Source organism: Lepus europaeus, chromosome 16 (genome assembly GCF_033115175.1).
Source record: "Lepus europaeus isolate LE1 chromosome 16, mLepTim1.pri, whole genome shotgun sequence".
NCBI lineage: Eukaryota > Metazoa > Chordata > Mammalia > Lagomorpha > Leporidae > Lepus > Lepus europaeus.
In genome coordinates this window covers 20,801,829-20,826,732 of record NC_084842.1, presented here as the reverse complement: position 1 = coordinate 20,826,732, position 24,904 = coordinate 20,801,829, and the positions used below count along the sequence as shown (strand labels likewise).

Sequence of the window (24,904 nt, the reverse complement as noted above, 5' to 3'; positions counted from 1 at the left end):
ACTTGGTGAGCATGATGGACTAACCATTTGATGATTGAAAGAACAGTTGGTTAATAATGGATAATTTTAGGCTTTTAGGAAATAATTTTCTAATGTGGTCTAGCTGAAATGGAAAACATTCTTTCCCCAATATAAATATTGTTTTAAAAATGGAATCACTTTAAATGCTAAGTATGTCTCAAGATCTGATTTTAACAGGTTTTATAGTTCAGTGACTTTGATTTTCCTGTTTGTTTATTTTTTGCACATCCACTAGATATCCTCATATTTCTCTCTGAGACAGCCAGAAGCTTTAATGTTTGAATCACAGCTGAGAATCAAAAGCTTTCTCTCTCAAGAAGCCATAGATTTTCACAAAATATATTGACAATAGCTCCTATACTTTATATACTTATGTAGCTGATCAGGTCCTTCCCCCTTCCCCCCACCACACACGTACAACCTGCATTCTCTTATTTTATATACAGTGGTAAGATAGGTATGCAGCTTTGAAGTCTACTGCAGATTAGAAGGGCAAACCAGAAGAACAAAAGATACTATTGCAACACAGGGACTGTGACGGGACAAGTGTAAAGGATATAGTTGTGAACCCAAAATGAGCAAGGGCCTTGTCTTCATGGAGCTTACAGAATGGTCAAGAAATTGTACAGATAAGCAGAAACCACAGTTGCAGTGAGTTCTGGGAGGGAAGGCTACATGTTTCTAGAAGAGGTCTGAGTTGTGGAATATGATCTGGTGGTGGAAACCTGGGCAGGGGGGTAGACATCTGTGAGCCTCCCATGTAAATAAGATAGGGGAGGGGTCTACATTGTGGCATAGCAGGTTAAACCACTGCCTGCGATGCTGGCATTTCATGTGGGCACCAGTTCAAGTCCCAGCTACTCTACTTCCCATCCAGCTCCCTGCTAATGATGTGGGAAAAGCAGCAGAAGATGGCCCCAGTGCTTGGGCTCCTGCTGCCTACATGGGAGACCGGATGAAGCTCCTGGTTTTGGCTTGGCTCAGCCCTGGCCATTGCAGCCACTTGAGGAGTGGGCCAGTGGATGGAGGGTCTCTATGTGTCTCTCCCTCTCTCTGTAACTGTGATTTTCAAATAAATAAATAGAGCTGAAAGATAAACAGGGTAGAAAGCGATTTTGTGATATCTTAGATATTCTCTCCTGTGTGCTGCTTTCTCAGTGCAGTAAGACAGGACCTGTGAGTGAATTACATCAAAATCATAGGCTCTTAAAGCTAGAGAAGACTTGGTCATGCAGAATGATTTCAATTCTGATGGTGCGCAGTGACCCAAGTGTGAATGTTGCACACAGTTACTGAAGCTTTTCTAATGGCAACAGGCAAGAGGAATGCTGCCGTACATATGGAGGCTTTCTCTTGCTTTAGTTTTCCAGCACTGCCTCATACTTGAGAGAAAAGGACATCTCATAGTCTGCAGACTGACTACAGAGTGTGTGTTAGATCAGTTCATCGTGATCAGGGAGCTGGATCATATGGTAGCTCTACATCTAGAAGTTTGAGAAACTTCCAGACTGTCTTGAGAGTGACTGCACCATTTTAGGTTTCCACAAGCAGTATATTAGGGGTCCAGTTTCTGTAGATTCTTGACACCACCTGCTTTTGTCTATCTCTGATGGTTGCCATCCTACAGAGTAGGATGTGGTATCCAGTTGTGGTTTCAATATATGTTCCCTGCTTGCTGTGTATGTTAAGCATGCTTTTTGTCCATGCTTATGTCTACTTTGGGGAAATCTCTGATCAAATCCTTTGATTTGGGTTATTTGTGTTACTGTTGAATTTTAGGAGTTCTTTATATATTTTGGCTATTAGACACTTAGCAGAAATATAATTTGTAAATATTTTATTCCATTTGGTAGGCTGTATTTTCACTTTCTTGATAGTGTCCTTTGATGCCTAGTTGATTTTATTTTTCTTGTGTTGTTTAAACTGCTGCTGTTGGAAGATGGAAGATGGCTTGATACAAGTTTATAAATATTTATATCTATGTTTTCCTTTAGTATTTTTACATTTAACTCTTATACTTAGATCTCTGATCCATTTTTAGTTAATTTTTTATATGGAGTGAATTAAGGGGTCCAACTTCATTATTTTGCATTTAAACATCCAGATATTAAAAACCCTATTCTTTCCATTGAAATATCTTGGCACTTTTGTCAAAAGCAGTTAAGTATGAATGTGAAGATTCATTTCTGGACTCTAAATTGTGCTCCATGTGTGTATATGTGTCTCTTTGCCAATATGATGACACTGTCTTGATTGTGTGGTATACTAAGTTTTGAAATGAGGAACTGTGAGTCATTCAGGTTTATTTATATTGTTTTGGCTCTTCTGAGTCTCTTGAATTAGGATCAGCTTGTTTACTTCTTTATAGGCGTCAATTGAGATATTGGTAGAGATGGGTTTATGAAGTATTGCTATCCTAACAATATCAAGTATTCTTATCCATGAATATAGAATGCCTTCCCATTTATTGAGGTATTCTTTAATTTCTTTCCACTATCTTGTATGGTTTTTAAACTACAAGGTTGGAACATTTTTTTGTTACGTGCTATTTCTTTTGTGTGATTGTCCTATGCTTTGGAAATCATCATGAATATTGGTCACAGTGAAGTGACAGAGTAAGTAAATCTAAGAAGCCTATTCTAATCTATGTTAAATATGAAACATTAATTTATATATCTGGTTTTAATCATGTGAAAGATTATGAAATACATTTATCTAACAAGCATAGTAAATAATATTAAATATATATCTCCTGGGGCTGGCACTGTGGCATAGCAGGTAAAGCTGCCACCTGCAGTGCTGGCATCCCATATGGGTACCAGTTCAAGTCCTGTCAGCTCCACTTCCGATCCAGCTCTCTGCTATGGCCTGGGAAAGCAGTGGAAGATGGCTCAAATTCTTGGGCCCATGCAGCCACCTGGAAGACCCAAAAGAAGCTCCTTGCTCCAGGCTTTGGATGGGCCCAGCTCTGGCCCTTGTGGCCATCTGTGGAGTGAACCAGCAGATGGAAGACCTCTTTCTGTCTCTTTGCCTCTGCCTCTCTGTAACTCTGCCTTTCAATAAATAAATCTTAATATATATATATATATATATATATATATATATATGTATATATCCTTAATCTATTATAGAGAAAAGCTGTAGTGTTAGGTCCTTTTCTTTGTTAGGTTGTTGGACTGATGTCATACCTTATTTCAATGACTTTTGACAGGTAAAGTTAACAGACTGGCAAACTAATTCCTGATTAAGTCCAAATCATATTTTGAGTTTGGCAAAATTTGTTTTTAAGATTTATTTATGTGAAAGAGTTACAGATAGAGGGAGAGACAGAGACAGATGCTCTACAATCTGCTGTTTCATTTCCCAAATGGCTACAAAGGCCAGGTGGAAACAGGGAGCCTGGACCTCTATCCAGGTCTCCCAATCAGTGGAGGGGCCCAAGGACTTCGACCATCTCCTGCTGCCTTTACAGGCACATTAGCAGGGAGCTGGACCTGAGGTGTATCAGCCAGGACTCAAACCATCACCCACATGGGAGGCCAGCATTGCAGGTGGTGGCTTAACCCACTGTGCCACAACACCGGCCTTTTGGCAAAACTTTTAACCACTTAGTAGAAGTAGATTATATGGCAGAGTTTTAAAATGCCTGTCCCCATTAACCACTTATATTTTTAGCATAATTTTCAACAGTGTCCTGGTATTTGCAGTGGAAAAGAATATATTTAAGGAGTCAGCATTGTAGTTTAATCTAGATCATGTAGTATGTACAAGTATTTTCCCAAAAACTTAAGTCTAACTGTCCTAGATGCTTCTCCCTGATGGTTGGTTATTATCATGACTCAAGACAGACCTTGTAGTAAGGCTCCATATGAGGACGAGCCATATGTGTTAGATCTTGGAAGAACAGCTTTGGCGCTAAGAAATAGTATCCAGATAGCCAGTGACCTGGGGTGAGGCAATGAAACTCCAGGCTTCTCGTCTATGTAATTGACAATTCTCCAGTGTTTCTCCCCACTTTGATATTCTGTGACTGCCAATCACCTTGACTTTCCTTGCATTCTGCTGGCCAACAGTCATAGTTTAGATGATGCAGAAGACACTGCCTCCACATGCAAACATGTCCTCCTCTGAGCAGCAAGTTTACATCCTTACACTATGGCTGTGAGATCATCTTACATTTTCAAAAGCAACTCAGAGTGGTAAAGCTTACACGTTTACCAACCTCATATCCTTTGGTTTTGTTAAGATTGTCACTTTTAATTACAGCGGTTTGCTAAATTACAAAAAGCTTAGTATGTAGAGGCTTACAAAACACCCCTTAGGTTTTTGTTAAAAAAATTGTGATAACTTTATATCCTATTTTGTCATATTTGAAAAGCCTGTCATATTTAGCTTATGCAGTAACACTTAACTGCCACTATTGAGTATTTAGGTGCTTCTGCATTATATGCACAGATGATCCTATGATGAGCATCTTTAAAATTAGCACTTTCCAAAGTTACTTGTGACAGATTGCTTAAAGTAGTATCAATAAATCAAAACAAATGCATATTTTTAGTCACATCACTCAAGTAACCAACTTGTTTGCCAAAAGCTTTCTGTCAGTCCGTGCTATAATTGATAACATGAGAGTGCTGGCTTCCCCAGGCCCTGGTCAACATTGGATATTGCCTTTAAAGTATCTTGACTAGCAGAGTGATCAAAAGTACTTCGTCATTGTTTTGCTTTAACATTTAGTCAATTATATTTGAAGGGAATTCTATTGATGTTACAAGACAGTGAAGAAGCAGGAAGAAAATGGGATTTAGAGGCATTGGGTGTTGGTTTGAGTCCTGGTCTTTCCATTTTCTATTTGTGTCCTGACCTTGGGCTATTTTGCTAAGCCTCTCCATGTCTCAGATTTCTCACTGGGCAGTACGGGATTGTCTGTGGAGTAATTCCCTGTATGGGAATAGTTTTGACATCATAGAATTGTTGCATGAGCTTCTCCAGTGATAGCTTCTTTTGCTGCTGTGGATGGTGACAAGGACGAACCTTTCCATTGCTGTCACTCTTCTGTGGCTTATTTGTAGAGTTCTTTGCCAGGTTGTTGAATTATTTTAATCGTTAAAGCAAGCGGGAAAGACAACTTTACATCAAGAACTATCCTTTGGGGTCTAGCTGTTGTAATTGGTTTAAAGGTTATCATCTTGCAAGATTCTGGTCAAGTGTAACTCCAGGTAAAACTCGGCTCGCTGTGTGTAAGGAAGATCACACACACACACACACGCACGCGTGCGTTATAGCCTGCTATTATTACCTCTGTTCTACTGCACATTAAAGCTGGGTGGGATGCCAGAGGCATCAGCTGTATTCAGCCAGCCCCCTGATTGTGTTACACAAGCTCAGCAGTCTCGGGTGCCACAGTGTCTGCCCTTTCCTGGCTGTGTAGTAAGGACAGCTCAGGAGAGCAGGACGACTCTCTGTTCCCCCTCTCTTCCAAGGGCTGGGAAGTGAAGTGGTTGAGATGCTCTGATGAGGCACTGCTGCTGTGGCCAGGTTCCTCTGGTGAGAGCAGAGATGAGTCCTTCATTGTTAGGATTTTTGTGACATTCCTCTTGTACTTAAAAACAAATGCTATTTTGATTTGTGGTAAATTTGGTGTTTGATGTGGGAGGTGAGGAGGATGGATCATGAGGTGAATCTTGTTGGGACAATGGCTACCTTTTTAGCAGGAGCCAGATCTCTTTTTCAAACATTGGGTATGGATGTATTCCAGACGGATTCATTTTGAACCCAAAACCTAAAATAAGAATACTAAGACTATCGATTTGAGTGTAAAAGAGCTTCCCAGGAACACTGTATAATATATGACAAGAAAAGTTTCAACAAGAAAAGTTTTAAGCTTGCTTTTTGTCAAAATCATTAGAAACTCGTGAGCAAAGAATGGACTGGGACAGCATCAACAAATACGTGCTCTCAGATCAGCATGGCAAAGATAACTCCACAAAGGAAACCAAATGGACACCAGCCCCCAGGCGATCCACAGATCCAGTGCATCATGATCCTGATGGCATTTTTCACAGACACAGAAAAATCAATCCCAATGTTCACATTGAACTACAAAGGATCCCCACAGTACAAAATAATCTTGAGAAAGAACAAATCTGGAGTCATCACAATTGCTGATTTCCAATTATGTCACAAAGCTATGGTAATTAAAACACTATGGTACTGGCATAAACATAGGACTGTATAGAAAAAAGGAATAGGTAGAGGCGGCAAGATGGCGGAATAGGCAGGGAGCACACTTAGTCCGGCGGGAGAGAAAGTTTAATATAAGTGGAGATACTGCAGGGTCAAGGAAGAGTAGGGGAAGAAACAGCAGAGGAAACTCTTCCGGAACTAGTGATTCACAGTGGACCTGCGTGGAGAGCGTGGGAGCCCAAGTTCGGGACACCAGCGGCAGACTCAACGCACCAGCGCTGGAACGCGAGGTGAGCCGAACCTCCATAGCCCGAGATACCAGCAGGCAAGCGGAAAGAGGAGGCTAGAGGGAACGAGGCTTGAAACTCCGTGGGGAAAAGTTCACCAGGCTAACTAGAAGAGAGAGAAAAAAAATAAAAAAAAGTGACTGATACGGACACAAGTTTCTCTCTCTCCGCTCACCTCTCAAAGGCGAGCAAGACAGAGCAGGCGCCATTTTGGACATACGTCATAAGCAGGGCGACCTCAGGTCTGCACCAGCCCTGAGCCTAGCAGAAAAACCTGACTCTGTGGGGAGGGGTGAAATAACAGGAGATTAGCATCTAACTTGGCAACCCAGTGGGAGACTGCAGGAGAATTGGAGCCCACACTGAGGGCAGCAGAGATTCCCTGTGTGGTCATTGGGAAAGAGCTTCCGATCTCTGGCTCCTGTGGGTATATCATTTGCCTGCTAACTACCTCCAATTACGTTCAGCCGTGCGGAATTACTTCCCTTTTAAATCAAAAAAAGAAAGAGAGATTTACCACACCTAACCTGGGAGTGTCATCCTTGACACACCCTCAACCCTGAGGAACCAAACACAGCTCTCAGTCCACACTCATCTCAAGCCTCTAAGGCTCCACTGAAAGCAGACAGTCCACTTAATATAGAGCCATAGTGTAACAAGAAAAAACACCACAGTGAAGAAACCAAATATCTCCAACATGCCAAACAACAAACGCAAAAAGCAAGCTAACAAGAACAAGGAAGACACTATGACGCCCCCAAATGAAAAAGACACCCCAGTTCAAGACTATGAAGATGATAAGATCGAAGAAATGCAAGAAGCGGATCTCAAAAAATTGATAAGAACATTAAGAAGTTCTCAAAAACAAATTCTTGAACTACAGAAATCCTTCATGGACAAGATAGAAAATCTCTCTCGTGAAAGTGAAATATTAAGGAGGAATCAAAATGAAATGAAACAACTAGTGGAACAAGAAACTCTGATAGTGACTAGAAATCATAATGAAATGAAGAGTTCAATAGATCAAATGACAAACACATTAGAGAGCCTTAAAAACAGAATGGGCGAAGCAGAAGAGAGAATATCAGACTTAGAAGTCAGAGAACAGGAAAGGAAACAGGCAAACCAAAGAAAAGAAGAAGAAATTAGAAATCTAAAAAATATTGTCGGGAATCTACAGGATACTATTAAAAAACCCAACATTCGGGTTCTAGGAGTTCCTGAAGGCATGGAGAGGGAGAAAGGATTAGAAGGCATTTTCAGTGAGATACTAGCAGAAAATTTCCCAGGTTTGGAGGACAGAGGCATCTTAGTACAGGAAGCTTATAGAACCCCTAATAAACATGACCAAAAGAGATCCTCACCACGACATGTTGTAATCAAACTCACCACAGTGAAACATAAAGAAAAGATCCTAAAAGGTGCAAGAGAGAAACGTCAGATCACTCTTAGAGGATCTCCAATTAGACTCACAGCAGACTTCTCATCAGAAACCCTACAAGCTAGAAGGGAATGGCAAGACATAGCCCAGGTACTAAGAGAGAAAAACTGCCAGCCCAGAATATTATATCCTGCAAAGCTCTCATTTGTGAATGAAGGTGAAATTAAGACTTTTCATAGCAAACAGAAACTGAAAGAATTTGTTGCCACTCATCCTGCCCTGCAAAAGATGCTTAAAGATGTGTTACACACAGAAACACAGAAACATGGTCACCAATATGAAAGAAGGTAAAGGAAGGAAACCTCACAGCAAAAGATCACAGGAAGCTCAATTTCTCTTTGACATAGAATTAAACTCTGATGCTCTGTTAAAGCAATGTGTTAAAGTAATCTATTATGTTCTCTTGATGTCTGTTAAATTCTAATTGTTCAAAAACAGCTGAATTTTTATTAAGAGCTATGGGTTATTTAAATATGTGCTTTTTTCAAAAATTTGAATAATCACCTTGTAACAATGATCAAATTTGGTCTATGTTATGTCATGATTTTAAGAAATCTTATTTCAACCAGATATTTTGGAGACATGATAGTTATCTTAATGAGAAAGCCCCAGAGGCTTAAAGGGTTAAATACTTGTAAAATCCTACAGGTGCTTTCAAAAATACTGTGAAGTAAGCAAGTGCCTCTTGTTGGTTGATGAGTTTATAATTTTAAATTGTCAGCAAGCGATATAGGACTTGCTCCCTCATTTCTCTATTCTAAGCCCAACTTGTTCTTTCATTTCTCTATTCTCTTCAAGGTAGGAAACTAATTCTATTATGAAGGAATCTGTAGGATGCACAATTTAATCTTTAGACCTTATAAAAGAGATGGCTAACATTTTTCTGCAATAGCATAGCCAAAATAAGAACTCAAATAAGAATCTCATAGCTAGATTCACTTCGCCATCAGCGAAGTATACAGTAAGTAGAAAAAACCTCCCTTTCAGACCAAAGGGAAAGAAAGTTTTAAAGTGAGAATATAATTTTCCTCATGGGCATTGTCTACCTTAGAAAAACTACTACAGAACATGCCTGTGACTATAGACTTGTAGTTCAGGCCACCGAAGATTAGAGATGGGAAACGGGCACTCCCTTGACTTGCATCCTCTGGTCCGCTTTAACACAAACCAGGAGGAAAAGAAAGCTAGGCATCAGAAGCAATGGGTGGCAGGCCTATTCATGGCTGATCTGTACAGTGATCTGCCCTCAAGGAGACCCAACAGGCCAGTCCACTGCAGTGGCTTTCAATGTGGTAAGCCTGGGCTTCAGCAGAAGTCAGCTTGTGAAGAGCCCTGGCAGCTCTGCCAAGAGTTGGATCACTGGAAATGGACCTGCCCTGGAGTCGAAAGATGCCCAGGTCAGAGCCACAGATCTTATTGGCTCTAAGCTGAAAAGCCCTTCACTCAGCCCAACTTCCAAAGTGACCACTGCAGCTGAGGGTATGGTCAAGTAGGGTCAGCAACATTGCAGGCAGAACTGTAAATTTCTTGTTAGAGATGCCCCCTGCCTTTACCTGGCCAGCTCTCCTCCCAGGCCAGCCAAGTAATGAAAGTCAACAGAGTGCCTTCCCCTAGGAGGTTCACACCTCCCTTAGGATGTACCCCATGTGAAGAGATAGATAGGTCTGGGCCTCTGAATTTACAAGGACTAAAGCCCACCAGATTATTATCAAGCCCCTTCTATCAGGTTCTATTTGCCTCTCAATCAGAAAACTTAATTGTAGCTTAGACAGCACCTTTCTTAGCTCCTCTAATAATGACTCTGTCCTTTGTTCTAGGCCCTGTCTAGTGCACTTGGGCCTCATTCCTTTGTAATCATAACCTCTACTCTACCACCAATGGCTCTACTCCCAACATGTGTGTACTGATGGTCCTCTTCCCCACTTAATGCTGTATAATTGTTCAAACCTGGTAAATGCCACTCTTAGGATCATTGGTTACTATCCTCACTCTGTCTTTTATGACCTTGTCTAAATATGATCAGAGTCAGCAAACTTGGAAGGCTTCCATAGCCTTGGCAACTCATGACGACAGCCTAGGATGGTTACTGGCGCCATAAACTAGAGTGTCAATTTGTTGGGTCAACAACAGGAGCCACTGTGCAGTTGCTCCTCATGTGGGATCTCTGTCCTTAATGTGCTGTCCATTGTGATTTAATGCTATAACTAGTACTCAAACAGTATGTTTCACTTTGTGTTTCTATGTGGGTGCAAACTGTTGAAATCTTTATACTAAATTGATCTTCTGTATATAAAGAGAATTGAAAATGAATCTTGATGCAAATGGAAGGGGAGAGGGAGCGGGAGAGGGGAGGGTTGCGGATGGGAGGGAAGTTATGGGGGGGGGAAGCCATTGTAATCCATAAGCTGTACACTGGAAATTTATATTCATTAAATAAAAGTTAAAAAAAAAAAAAGGTAAAAAAAAAAAAAAAGATAATCACCGTGTCTGATAACAACACAAGATCATTAGAATTTTTAACTTTTCTCTTCCCTAGTTCTCTGTTAAGATTGTTCCAAGTTATGGGATAATTCCATGTGCTAACTAATTTAAGTTTTATTTACTTAATTCTTGGGATGACCAAAGATAGATTTTGTGTTCTGTTGAAGTTACCTATTGTATTCTCTTAATGTCTTTGTTAAATTCTAATTGCTTAAAAACAAACCAGTTAAGCTTTTTTTTTTTTATTAAGAGCTATGGATTATTTAAATATGTGCTTATTTTAAATCATTCGAGTATTCATTTTGTATCATTGATCAAATTTTGTCCATGTTATGTCATGACATAAAGGGTTCCTATTTCAACCAGGTATTTTGAGCCTTAACTAATACTTCTATTTGGATTATATTAAAGGTACTGTCAAGATGTGGAAAAAAAAAAAAAAAAAAGGAATAGAACAGCCTAGAAATAAATACCCACATACTCACAGCTGATCTTCTGCAAGGGTGCCCAAGACACACTGGGGAAGGGATAGTCTCTTCAATTAGTGGTGATGGAAAATCTACAAGCAAAACAATGAAATTGGATCCTCATCTTAAATGAGAACCAACACAAACATACTAAAATGTAAGTCCTGAAACTGTGACACTTCTGGAAGAAAATGTAGAGAAAACTTCATGGTATTAGTCTATATGGTGATTTCTTGATACAATACCCAAAGCATGGGCAAAGAAAGGAAAAATAGTCAAGTGAGATTGCATTACACTAAGCATCTTCTGTAGAGCAAAGGGAACAACCAATAGCGTGGAAAGGCAATCTGTAGAATGAGAGAGAAATATTTGTAAATATGACAATGGATTGTTTGCCGAAAGAACTGAAATTAGGTTCTTGTACCCATGTTTTTCTTTGTAGCCAATAGCCAGGATGTGGGAACAACCTAAATGTCCATTAGTGGGTAGATGGATAAAGAAAATGTGGTAGGGGCTGGTGCTGTGGTGTAGCAGGTTAAGCCACTGCATGCAGTGCCAGCATCACATTTGGGTGCTGGTTCAAGTCCTGGCTGCTCCACTCCCTATCCAGCTCTTAGTTATAGCCTGGGAAAGTAGTGGAAGATGGTCCAAGTCCCTGGGCCCCTGCACCTGCTTGGAAGTCCCAGAAGAACCTGGATGCTGGCTTCTGATTGGCACAGCTCTGGCTGTTGAGGCTGTTTGGGGAATGAACCAGCAGATGGAAGGCTCCTCTCTGTCTGCCTCTGCCTCTGCCTCTGCCTCTCTGTAACTGACTTTCAAGCAAATAAGTAAAATCTTTTAAAAAAAAAAAAAAAGAAAATGTGGTAATCACATATAATGGAATATATTCAGCTTTAGAAAAGAAGGAAATCCTGCCCCATGCTACAGCGTGGATGAACCTTGAGGGCATTGTTAAGTGAAATAACCCTGACACAGGACAAATACTGCGTGATCCTACTTAGATGAAGAACCTGAAAAACTTAAAATCATAGAAGAGAGTAGAGGGGTAGTTGCTGGGGACCCGAGGGTGGTTGTTAGGAAATGGGAAGTTTATTTGGAGCAGGTATAAGCTTTGTTATGCGAGTTGAAAGAGTTCTAGAGATTATCGTACAGTGCTGCACCTATAATCCACAATATTGCATACTTAAAAATTGTCGAAGGCAAATCTCATGATTTTAAAAGACTAAACACATACCCAAAAAGAAAAACAAGTGGGCAGATAGAAAAGAGATGTGATATGAAAAGCTAAGAAACAACAGAAAACGTTTACCAACTACTAACTAAAACGATGTGCCATCATTTCGGCCTTATTTTTTTTTTTAATGGTTGTATTTATTTATTTGAGAGGTAGAGTGCAGACAGTGAGAGGGAGAGACAGAGAGAAAGGTCTTCTTTCCACTGGTTCACTCCCCAAATGGCTGCAACAGCCAGGGCTGTGCTGATCCAAAGCCAGGAGCCAGGAGCCAGGAGCTTTTCCCTTATCTCCTTTGTGGGAGACTTGGGCCATCTTCTACTGCTTTCCCAGGCCACAGTAGAGAGCTGGCCTGGAAGAGGAGCAGCCGGGACTAGAACCGGCACCCATATGGGATGCCAGCATCTCAGGCAGAGGATTAACCTGCGCTGTGGTGCTGGCCCCCCTGGGTTTGATTCTTGGCTCTGATTCGTAACCTTAGCTTCCTGCTAATACACCCAGGGAGACAGTGGTGATGCCTCTTGTCATTGTGTTCCTGTAGGCACTTGGGAAACCTCGATGGTGTTCCTCACTCTCAGCTGCAGGTCTGGGCCACTCCTAGTGGTTGTGGGTGTTGAAGGCATAAACCAGTGGGTGATAGCCATCTCTCTCTCTTTCCCTCTCTCCCTATTAAATAAATTTTAAAACTTTAGCATAATCTGATTCTTTATGAAGTATACCAAAGCTTGTTAGCATGCCAGTGGAAAAACAGCCATGATTTAAAATGTTGTGCAGTGGGGCCAGTGTTGCGGGGTAGTGGGCTAAGCTGCCACCTTCAACGCTGGCATCCTGTATCAGAGCACTGGTTTGAGTCTTGGCCGCTCTGCTTCCAATCCAGCTCCCTGTTGATGTGCTTGGGAAAGAAAGGAGCAGAAGATGGCCCAAGTACCTGGGCCCCTGCACCTCCGTGGGAGACCCAGATGGACTTCCAGGCTTCCAGCTCCAGCCTGCGCGTGCCCCTGCTGTGGTGGCTATTTAACAAGTGAATCAGTGGATGGATGATCTCTCTCCCCACCCCACTACCCTGTTTCTCCATTTCTCTGCAATTCTGCCTTTTGAATAAATATAAGTCAATCTTCAAATAAAATTTTATGCAATGAAAGATAAAGAATATTGAAAGATAATATTCTTTCTGCAGAACAAAAGAAACATGAGACAGGCAAGCTGGCATGGGAGAAACTATTTAGAAATTGTACATCTGATAAGGGTTTATCTACACAGGCAGTTGTACTGCCTGTGCTTTGGGTGCTCATATACGCTGCTGATTACAACATCTTTGACATACAGCAAAAGTAATCTGTCTGGGCGTCCCATTAATCAGACTAATTCCAGGAAAAAATTGAATTACTTATTTACTGCTTTTTGAAGAATTGTTGAGGGAAAATTACCAACAGCTTGAATGTCTTATAGATGTTGTTTAAGTTTTGTTAACATTTGGAGGAAATGTTTGAGTCCATTAAAATAACAATATAGAGTTTTTTAATTCCACAGAGATAAGTATGAAGTTTTGATTTTATTAAGCCTCTATTAAATTTGAAAGCCAGTTGCTGAGCTGTTTTGATATACAGGTAATTTAAAGTTTTTTTAAAAAAAATCATGCAATAAACTTGTGGGTTTTTTAAAGCAATTATTTTATATGAATTAAAAACTTACAGCTTTTAAGTTAAGCTCTTATTGTGGACATTTGGGGAGTGAACCAGCTGATGTAGGATCTCTTCCCCCTTCCCTCATTTGCTTACTTGCTTTCTGTCTCTGCATGTCAAACAAAAAATGAAAACACAAATTAAACATTTTTAAAACCATAACAAAAAAAATGAAATTATTTTTCTTTATCTGGACCATTAATAGAAGCTCAGCTTTTTGTTTTGTTTTTTGGTAGGTTTTATGTGGAGCTATTCTAATACATGAGCTTTTACAATTTTTTTTTTGTTCTGTCTCGGTGATCTTTGTGAAAACAAATCAGAAAATACAGGAACAGTGACAGCGAAAGATAAAAATTAGGCTTGTTCCACCTCCCAGATCACTGCTGGCATTTTTGATATATATGCTTCAATATTTTTTATTTGAGATCCTACATACATAAAATTCTAAATAATGATTTTGTTTTCCCATTTGACATCCAATTACATTCTTTGTCATGTTTCCTATGCTCTCATGCCTAGTTTTTATATATGTAAACTATTCTACCTTAACAATGAAAATGTGCTTACATTTTCCTGTTGTCCTTGGTAACCTCTAATGTGTTCTTAAATTAACTCCTTAAAAAACAGCAAAGGTGGATTTTTTTAGCTTTAAGTATTTCTGTCACATTTAGTCTGATTTCAGGAATTACGGATAGTATTCAGTGATAAAAGCTAAACTAGTAATGAATCACTTTTTTGAACCCATTATTTTGCCTTTGTGCACTCGGAAGTACATATATTATAAAAATAGCTGTAACCTTAAAGTAGCTGCTTTCATCAGTCATTTAAGTGAGTAAAGAAATGGAAAATGTGTAAGAGTACCTGGGAGAGCAGGTGCGAGTGTTGGCTGTTAGTGGGTTCCAAGGCTCCCCTCTGCTTTGATGCGCTTGTGCTAGATGGCCACCAGGGGGCAGACGCTGCATGGGAAAGAATCGAAACCCACCAAGCTGTTCTTAAGCTTTGTCTGGTGTGTACTGTACTGTGAAAACAAGAACTACTTTTGATATTTGACTTCTCCTTGTCACTGTTTATCTTTTTCCTTGCAATTTGTTGCTGTGCTGTTAACGTTTGCATCTATGTGGTATAGCATAGTATAGCTCTAGTACAAATTGTAATAAGTAGATTGCTAATTTCTTCTTTCGGGTAGTCCAGGTTAAAGGATCTCCCTTTTAACAATGATAATTTAGAGTTTATTATGACTCCTATATACAGTGGTGGCATGCCCATTTTAGCTAATATCGTCATTTGATGCTCTTCTTCTACTTATAACTTTGATGCTGTTAGATATCTTGGTTTTTGCATAGTTTTTGGAGGTGGAGGAAGAGGTTATGGGATGTTTTTAATATTCAGAATCTGGGGACAAAGGTGCTTCTTGTTAGTAGTAAAACCATAATAAAGGGAAAAGGCGGGCGGCGCCAGGGCTTAACAGGCTAATCCTCCGCCTAGTGGCGCCGGCACACTGGGTTCTAGTCCTGGTCGGGGCACCGGATTCTGTCCCGGTTGCCCCTCTTCCAGGCCAGCTCTCTGCTGTGGCCAGGGAGTGCAGCGGAGGATTGCCCAAGTGCTTGGGCCCTGCACCCCATGGGAGACCAGGAGAAGCACCTGGCTCCTGCTTTCAGATCAGCGCGGCACGCCGGCCCTGGCGACCATTGGAGGGTGAACCAATGGCAAAAGGAGGACCTTTCTCTCTGTCTCTCTCTCTCTCTCACTGTCCACTCTGCCTGTCAAAATAAATAAATAAATAAACAAACAAATAAGCAAATCTTAAAAAAAAAAAAAGGGAAAAGGCAACACCTGGATGTAGCTCTTCTTGGTTTCAATTCCTTGGTTATTTGTGCTTGTTGCCATAGGTGTGATGTGTTTAGAAAGTTCCTTGTGTGTGTGTGTGTGAATGAACAAGCTGTATCTTTCTCATAGCAACCCTGGACAGCTCATGGAGTCCCCCTGAAACAAGGCCTGACACAGTAGCTGGGGCCCAGCGAGGAGGAGAGGGGATTATTCAAATTTCCTCTCTTGCCTGTGCCATCCCTCTTCACACCCTCGATGGTTTTCTACAAGAACCACTTTTCTGTTATTTGAATACCAGTAGTTGGGGTGTTTATGGCTAACAATTTAAGCACCTATTTCTGAGTCTTAATTTTTAGAAATCTTGGACATAGACATAGCTCCTATCTTATGTTAAAACTTTTTAAATGTTGAGTTCAGCCTCTTCTGTTTTAATAGGATTTGCTTGATTTAAGTGACCATATTGCTGATGTTAGCTTTCTAATATCCATTATATTTCACATTCTTTTGGGTTTGGGCATCATATTTGCATGTACTTTTATAGACCACTGTACTGAAGAAAAATTAATAGATACCAGTACAAGATATTCAGATGTGTACCCTGCCCACGTTGCTAGTCTTAGGTCACTGTGCAGACCGCCTGGTGTTCTGTACACACAGGCGTTCCAGTGTTCGTGTACAAATATTGCCTGCATGATGGACCATACCTCTGGACTCTTGTGTTCCATGTGGGAGAGAAATGACTTCAGCCTTTTACCGTTGGTTGTTAGTGAGGTTCTCAAACCATGAGAATTAAAGTTGAACTTGAAAACCTTTTATCTGTAGCATTTTAAAATAAAAATTTTATCAATGACTGTAGATGCTAGCATTTTGCATTTTGTTGCTTTAAAGCCTTTTCTGTAGCTTTTCCAAGGTGTCAGGTTTAAAAATACATGTAAAATATCTGGAAAGAAACAAAATAAAACCTCTTAGTGTCATTTATGGGAATCTAAATAGTTAACAGTTTTAAAATCAGGTCATAAAGTGCTTTAATCAAATGTGAATCCCGAATTCCTCCATAAGCATTAGGTACTGGAAGTAGTTAATTCCCCCTAAGGAAAGATCCTTCCAAGCCCTTCCAGGATCTGTGACATTATTGGTGGTTATATAAAGCTGCTGAGACCACCCACTTTTCTCCTCCCCTTTACCATCTCTGCTGGAAACCATAACAACCTCAGAAGCATGTGCAGTGTGATGTAACTCAGAGCCTGCTCGCTCCTGGGTTTGCTAGGAGGAGATTTTATTCGGAGGAAGAACATTGTCTTGGCGACATCTGGGCTTGCAGCCGGCAGCGGCCAGAGGCGCTTGGCTCACACGTGGGGCTTGGGTTTCTTGGCCCTGGAAGACTGTCCTGTTGAACGAGACAGCATGTGATGGTCCACGGAAGCTGCCTCGTCTGAGAAGCCTGCCCAGCTGCTCCGAAGACATGTGGCTGTCTCCCAAGTTCTCCTTGTCCACCATTCACGTCCGGCTGACCGCCAAAGGCTTGCTTCGCAATCTGCGCCTCCCTTCGGGGTTTAGGAAAAGCACTGTTATCTTCCACACAGGTCGGTCTGGCGTGGATCTCTGTTTGGCGTGGCGCGCGGGGGCCATCTGGATGGATGTGCAAGTGTCTTACAGAGATTTTCTAAGCAGACAGATAACCGGGAAAATGCAGCTGTCTTTGATGAGAGAACCAGGCTTCGCTTGTGAGCAGTTTTCTCCTGTGTCTCACTCAGCACCCGAGCGGATGGCACTGTAGCTGTGTGCAGGCAGGTGTGTGTGTTGTGCTTGTGTTTGTGGAAGGCACAGCCATTGCCTTAGTGCGTCCTGAGCTCTATCCTCTGTCACCAGCCAGATCTGTAAAATCACCACCTGTTAAAGTCCATGTTGCCTCGGATGATTTTGGAAAGAGGACATGAGTGAATGAAGAGAATAGTCCCCTCTCCCTTGGGAAAAGGAGATGGGATGAGGGGGTTTCTACAGAGTGGTACCACGTAGACGCTCGCTGAGGTGGTGCTGGGAGGTTTTCACGTGCCGAAAGATTTCTGTGTTCTCAGCACTTGGGAAATGAAGCATCCTCAGACTGGGTAGAGAGCTGATCCGTGAACCACAGTTGTAGCTTGCTTCCCAATCTTTATAGCGAAAATGTTTTAGACCACAGAACAGTGCGCCCGATGTTTATGGTTGCCCCTGCTTTGTATTTCCTATGCCCACAATGGGACTCCACGCTGGGCTTATTTTAGGGGTATGTGATCCCGCCCACTCACTTTTGGAGGATCTGGTCCCCTTGTGTTGCTACTCCTGCTCTACACGATTGTGATGATAATTAGCAACGAGTGCATATGAGCCCAGTTTCAGTCTGTAAAAGCCAGGCTTCTGTGAATTTTGGCTTGGCGGCTGCATTGACGATTGCAGGGTTGCTTAACAAGGATGCTCACGGAAGACTCGTCCTCCCCGTACGTGCAAAGTGTGTCAGCCTTCCTTCTCGGTCTTGTTTTCACCAGACTCACCTTTGTCCCTGGGGATTTTTTTCAGCTGACTGTTTGCAGTTTTCCCTTCCGTGGGGCTGGTTCTCCTTTTTCCCAGCACCGCTTCCTCATGTTTCCTGGCTCCCCTTGACCTGTCATTGAGTTCTGCCCCTTCGCTGATGACTGAAGATACGGGAGGTCAGCGAGGTGGTCCTTCCTCTCCCAGCCCTAAGGCCAGCTGGCATTTTTCCAACCTGAAAAAAAATGGTGGAAAAAAACTAATCAAAGGGTGCCCTATTTTTGCAATGATTTGTAGGATATCAAATAGCTCCACGTAGCTTTTAGTTTGAATGCGGTGGTGTTTTTAAATTTAATAGAAAGTCAGACAGTGCAGAAGGCTGTCCAGCTCGAAGGGAGCTGCTTGCTATCTCAGGCCCCCAGCCTCCCCGGGGAGGCAGCCTCGCTCATGGCAGCTCCTGTAGCCTTCCAACATTTTCTGATCTGTACAACTATGTGTGGGAACATACTGTCTCGTGTTCTGTGTATTTTAAAGTTCGTGTATCTTGAATTTTTCATGGTTTCATACGTGCCTGTTTCAATCCTTTTAGTCCTATAGCCTCCTATTGTTGAGTGAGCCATGATTGATTTAACCCGTCTTCTGTTAGTGGGTAATTTAGGTTGTCAGTATTTTTGTGAAGCAGATAGTTTTCCAAGGTGACTTAAGCAAAAGATAGAAGGTTTGGATTACCCAAATTTAGTTAATAGTGATGTTTTAGGTACCTTTTATTTTCTTAATCTATATACAAATATTTTTCAATGTGCACTTGATTGGTGTCATAGTATTTAGAGCTATAGGGGGAACTGGTCTATCTTATTTTATGCCGGGATGCCTGAGGCCCAGACAAGTGAATTGACTTGCCTGAGGGCACACGGGAAGTGGCAGAGGTGGGGCTAGGGCCTGAGACTTCTGTTTAGAATTTTCAGCTTGCAGATTGTCCCAGCTGTGACTTTTGCTGCGATTGTATTAGGCCCAGGGAGCAGTAGTGATGGGTTTTGTGACGGGAACCATTTTAAAATTGTGTAGAGGATATAATTCTAATCACCCCAGTAAGATTCTTCTGTGGGTTCATCCGTATTGTGTAATTTTGTGGCCTGGGAAGGCTTGGAGTAAGCTGGATACTCAAGCCATGGCATCTGCTCTTATCTAAGTGGACTGTAAGCAGTACCTCCTGTTTGTGCCTTAGTGAAGGAAGTGGTGTTGGCTTGGATTCCAAGAGTCTGAGTCATAGCCTTGGTTCTGCAAGTAATTCAGAGATCCACCTATTCACCCAACCTCAGGGGGCTGCAAAATAAGGGGATGGGATCAGATGACTTCCCAGAGTTCCCTTAGCTCAAATTTTGTCAAATTTTTGGCCATTTGTTGAAAAACCCTGGATGTATTGTGGTACCTGAAAAGTCATCCCTTCTGAACAAACTGTGATTATCCTTGCCTCTCAAATCCGACTCATGCTCCTGCCTTACCTGTTTATCTTCATGACACCGTGTTCCTCCCTTATCTGTCCTGAAACTTCAGCCACCATTGAATCATTGCCCCTCCTTGTTTATTCATAACCAGGTGGTTGCCAGGCTCCACAACTCCACCCTCGAAGCTCTGCTTGGTCGTATTCCGCCCACCACCCTGTTCAGGCATTATGAGGCTTCAGCATTTGAAATTGTTCTTACAAGTGAAAAATGGCCAAATATTGGCAATTTCCTATCAGCCAGACTAAAACTTTGGGCTGTTTAAAAGGTTTTATATGTGGTCTATGCCACCACGCCTCCCCTTGCTCCCAGGCTGAATTGAATATTGCAGATTCATTCACTCACTTCATAAATAACTATGGGCATGTTCTGTGAGCCAGGCACAGTGCTATGGGCTGAGAGCATAGTTAAGACTAAGTTGCGTGTGGTCCCTGCCTGCACACATGGACCGCTCTTAGCAGGTGGGACTACCTTTATCCAGGTCTTCCAGAAGTTCCTTTACAGTTGGGACCTCATGCTCCTGGTATATGGGATTAGCCAAGAAACAAAAAGTGCCCGAGACAGAAACCAGTGTGTGAAAGCCTGGATGTAAGGGAGAGGATGGGCCCCTCAAGGAATGAGAATTGTGATATTTCTGAGCAGAGAATGTGATGAGAGCGGCTGGCAAGAATTAAGACCCAGAGAGGAGAGGCCTTTTCCTTGGCCCGTGTGCATCTGGTGTGTTGTTATTACGTGACACCCACTGACAAAGTGTGCTGTCGGACCCAGTAGTGTTTTTGCGTGATGTTGCAAGACCTCAGTCATGCAGAAAGACCTCAAGGGTCAAAGAGCGATCAGCTAAGAAGTCTGAAGGTGACGTCACGGATCAGCCCACGTGCTGCAGTACACTTAGGTAGTAAACTCAGTTTGTTTTTTACCCTGACGTTTTCGTTCCAATTTTGTGAGTCAGAAGAGGGAAAAGAATTTTCTAGATACAAATGCTCCTGGCCACTTAGAATCCAGTTTGTTTTTTTTTTTTTCAATAAGCTGGAAATACCTGTGTATTATAGTTTGAATAGTGCCATTTGAAATTCCACAAGTTAATGGTGTCTTTGACTAAGTGAAGGCAGTTTACCACACAGAGTTCTTTCTGCGGAACTGCTAAGAATAAAAATGATTACTGTAGCAAAAAGCAGTGGTGGACTTAAATATCTATCTAGGAAGGGCAGAAGTAATATTAGAACAGAATGTTTTCATTTACTTACGGTGGCTTTAAAGAGCAACTTGACTAGGTTTTCATCAAGAGCCGGATAGGATGTTAATACATTTGTCTAATTAGAAAAAAACCCTCATCAGCTTAAGGTCTTCTATCTGGTATTCACTGTTGAGACTGTGAAGCTGCAAACAGATTGCTTAGTGAAGCAGCAGCTCTCTGTGCTGTGCGTCGGCAGCAGATGGGATGCTGCCGAGTGGCTCAGCCCCGTCAGGATCAGCATCTCTGCTGTTGTCCTCATGACTGTTGCTTCACAATCAAACCATGGCTCCACACTTGGGCTCCCGGCAAAAGATACAGAGAAGGGATCTTGCCAAATCACTTAATCTTGCGTCTCCTGGGCTGAGTCCCAGTCACGTGGCTCTCTCTACTGTAAGGGAGGCTGGGGGCTCGAGTGTTTGAGTCTCTGGAATACCAGCAGGTAGAAGGGGGTTAGACCCCTGTGACAGGGCCCCCTGTCCAGTTGTCACTCAGTTGCTGATGTTGGCTGTTGTTAAATGAGAGAATATTACTCACGTTGAATCTTGCAGCAGGCCTTGTTTCCTTCCTTGCCGTGATATGAATTCTTTTTGGTGGTGATTACGTATTTTTAATTATTTCAACCAAACTTTCAAGTTGTCTTGTTGTTTGGACATAAGTCTTGATCTCTTAAGTGAATTAATGTTCAGCTATAAAATAATTTGAGATGGAATGTTCTCAACTTTAGATATGTCTTTTAGCATACTTAATATTTTATTAGTTACATGTGTGATGGGTATACTACTAAAGTACGGGCAAATAAACTCCTACTCGTGTTTCTCTTTGATATTACAAAATATAGAAATCAGTAGAGCCATTTAGAAAGCTTTCATAAAAATATGTATTAAAATTATATGTAAGAAGAGAAGATTCAATTACTTATAAGATAAAAAAAGAAATCAAAAGGACCAACTTCAAGAACAATGCATGTGATATATTGATTCCTCTTTTCAGCTTAGTTGCAAGCATTCTTGAACATTTTGGTGGCTTCTGGCCACATCAATGAACTTTCACTAAGAGCTGGTATCGTGAATGGCATTATGCTAAAAATACTTTGTTGTACATTGATAGTAGGCTCCTGTGGCTAAAGCCATTTTATAGCCATAGCTTTGCTTTGTTGTGAAAGCCTGCCCTTTCATAGATTAACACTTTCCTGTCTCCTTAAATAGAATGCTTTAAGAGTTTTTATTTGTTATATGTCAGATTTTGGTAACTTTTTAAAAATAGACTGCCAGTAATCTGCTATTTGCTGTTTAAGGTAGCTAAAGTTTTACTGCACTAAATTGTGTTTTAATGTATATTTTCACACAAAAATGGAAAGTACACCATAAATGATGATTTGGAATTGGATTCAGAATATGAAGCATGGTAGTGTTTATCATGAGGAGACATAGGAGGGTTATGACAGGATCAATAAATACTTAATTAGAGCAACTAAAATATCCCATTCATTGAGTTTTGGTTAACACAGAATCACTCTAAACATTATATATATATTATACCTAAATTATGTTATGGTACTAAAAATATTTTATTAGTATATGCCTATTGTTTGCTTTCATAGGTAAAAAGACATCAGGTTGTTGTATGTGTATCTCCTGGTCTCCCATGCAGGTACAGGGCCCAAGCACTTGGGCCATCCTCCACTGCCTTCCCGGGCCATAGCAGAGAGCTGGCCTGGAAGAGGGGCAACCAGGACAGAATCCAGCACCTCAACCGGGTCTAGAACCCCAGGTGCTGGTGCCACAGGCGGAGGATTAGCCTAGAGAGCCACGGCACCGGCCAAATTACGAAGTTTTTATCCTTAAAATATTAACCACCAGCCTACATAGGGACCTTTATTTTTTGTTTTTATCTTAACAAGAACTTTCCAGTTTTGTTAGGTACCACAAAAAACTGCTTAGTAATATTACAAAATAAGCATATGCCAAGCAATTGTTTTTAAAATCTCAATAATGACAACAGGTAGCAAGTAGGTGTCCTTTTAAGATTAACACTTGGCAGAATACAGCATTTAAAATTTTACATTTCACTGATACAGAAATTTCACATTTCTGTATCAGTAGGATTTGTTGCAATGACTTGTATACCTAAAAGGCTTTTAAAATTAAGATTTATTTGACAGAGACTTAAGAGCAGAATGTGGGGGCTGCCATTATGGTGTAGCAGGTAAAGCTGCTGCCTGCAACACTGGCATCCCGTATGGGCACCGGTTCATGTCCTGGCTGCTCTGCTTCTGATCCAGCTCCTTGTTAATGCATCTGGAAAAAGCAGCCGAGGACGGCCCAAGTGTCTGGACCCCTGCCACCCACATGGGAGACCCAGATGAAGCTCCTGCCTTTGGCCTGGCCCAGGCATTGCGTTTATGGCCATCTGTGGAGTGAACTAGCGAATGGAAGATTCTCTCTCTCTTTTTCTCAATCAAATAAATCTTAAAAAAAAAAAAAAAAAAAAAGGAGCAGCGTGTTAGACAATGTCTTAACACTTTCCTTAACACATCCACCACAAACTCTGCCCACGCCATCAGCCCCACATGCTCATCCGCCTGTTGACTTATTTCATATCTTCAAACCAGCAGCTCATCCTGGGTGCCTCTTGGTCCGCTTGGCGACACAGTCCTGTTCTGCCTATGAAACTCCATGGCTCGAGTTTCCTTCCCTGGGCCTCCCTCCACGATTCTCTGCTTCTCAGACATCTTCCTTCCCCTGCCTCCAGACCTCTGCCTGGGACACCTGCTCGTGCCCCAGTTGTTTCTGGCTGCTGTGTTGTGATAACTGGGCATTGGGGTCTTTGTGCCCCAGGGCTGTAGCGTTTGGTGACTCTGTCTGCCAAAGAGCAGGCATCCACCCAGGCTACTCTGACACCCCTTTCCTGCAAGCCCCCGCATCTAGGTGTTCCTCCTGTCTTCCTACTACACTGATACAAAATTCTATCATCACATCACATTGCCCTTGTTGCTGTTACACAACAGTTCCCTGAAAGCAAGAATCAATTGGTTAGGAAAGCAGCCCATGGACATTTGCAGAATGAGCAGTTGTCATTTGGGTAATCCTCTCATTTGGATACTCCCTCATTAGCAAACATATTTCCCAGTAATTCCTATCCCTCTGCTTCGTTTTTGTGAATATAGCAGCATAAACACCCACCGTCAAATGTTGAAGAAACGCTGACTGAGAGAATTTGTGTATAGGTAGCCTTCTAGAGCTTTTAGATATGTGGGTTCAAATTTAAGCTGAATGAAAGAAATGGGCTGTCTGTCCAGGCTACTGGGACGTGTTCAGAGGCCCCTCATCAGCTGTTTTGTTAAGTTATACAAGTTTCATGTATTTGATACATACAGATTTAGGAACATAGTGACACTTCCCCCCTACCCTCCCTCCCATCCTCTTTCCAACCCTTCCTCCTCCTCCTTCTCATATTCCCACTCTTAATTTTTACAAAGATCTATTTTCAATTTACTTAATGATTGTATAGTTAAACTTACACTAAGTAAAAGAGTTCAACAAATAATATGAAGAAAAAAATTACTGTTGCTCACTGGAAGAGACAAAGGCTGTAAACAATCATAAAATCTCAAAATGTTCGTTTCACTCCACTACATTACACGCTTTAGGACATATTTTATATGTTTTATTCCTGTTCCCCTCCCTGAAAAGATAAATACTGTTACTAAACTTTTATGTGTATTCCCTTCCTGTCTCTTTCTGCCTTTCAAAAAAGTTGTTTTTGGTCTTGAAATGGGGGATATGCATGCCCACGTGACTGGAACCTAGTAAATGGGGTCTATTCCCCTTGGCCCAAGTGCTTGAAGGAAATGATAAAAAGTTGTCAGACTACTTTTATTTTAATTGAGGTTCTGAGTAGAAAGAACTAAGGTAACAGTGTTACCCAGCTATTCTTTCAACTGAGCAGATGTCTTTGATCTCGGGACTCTGTATCCCTGATGGAGATTCCAGTTTTATTAGCATGGATCCTGGTCAGCTTGGATCACAGGTGATAGCTTA

General features: G+C 41.5%; 1 protein-coding gene across 4 annotated transcripts in view; it reads left to right on the top strand.

The window, feature by feature from the left end:
• MTUS1 (microtubule associated scaffold protein 1) overlaps positions 1-24,904 on the top strand; it is a 159,324-nt gene that overhangs the window by 93,186 nt on the left and 41,234 nt on the right. The window contains exon 1 of one of the 4 annotated variants that reach the window (XM_062213425.1): positions 10,998-11,040. The exons of 2 other annotated variants lie outside the window; for them this stretch is intronic. In XM_062213425.1, coding sequence (XP_062069409.1) covers positions 11,013-11,040 — 28 coding nt within the window. In that variant the 5' untranslated portion in view covers positions 10,998-11,012. Of the gene's footprint in view, positions 1-10,997; positions 11,041-16,860; positions 17,207-24,904 lie in introns of those variants that run through there. One more of the 4 variants, XM_062213424.1, reaches the window with a different exon arrangement.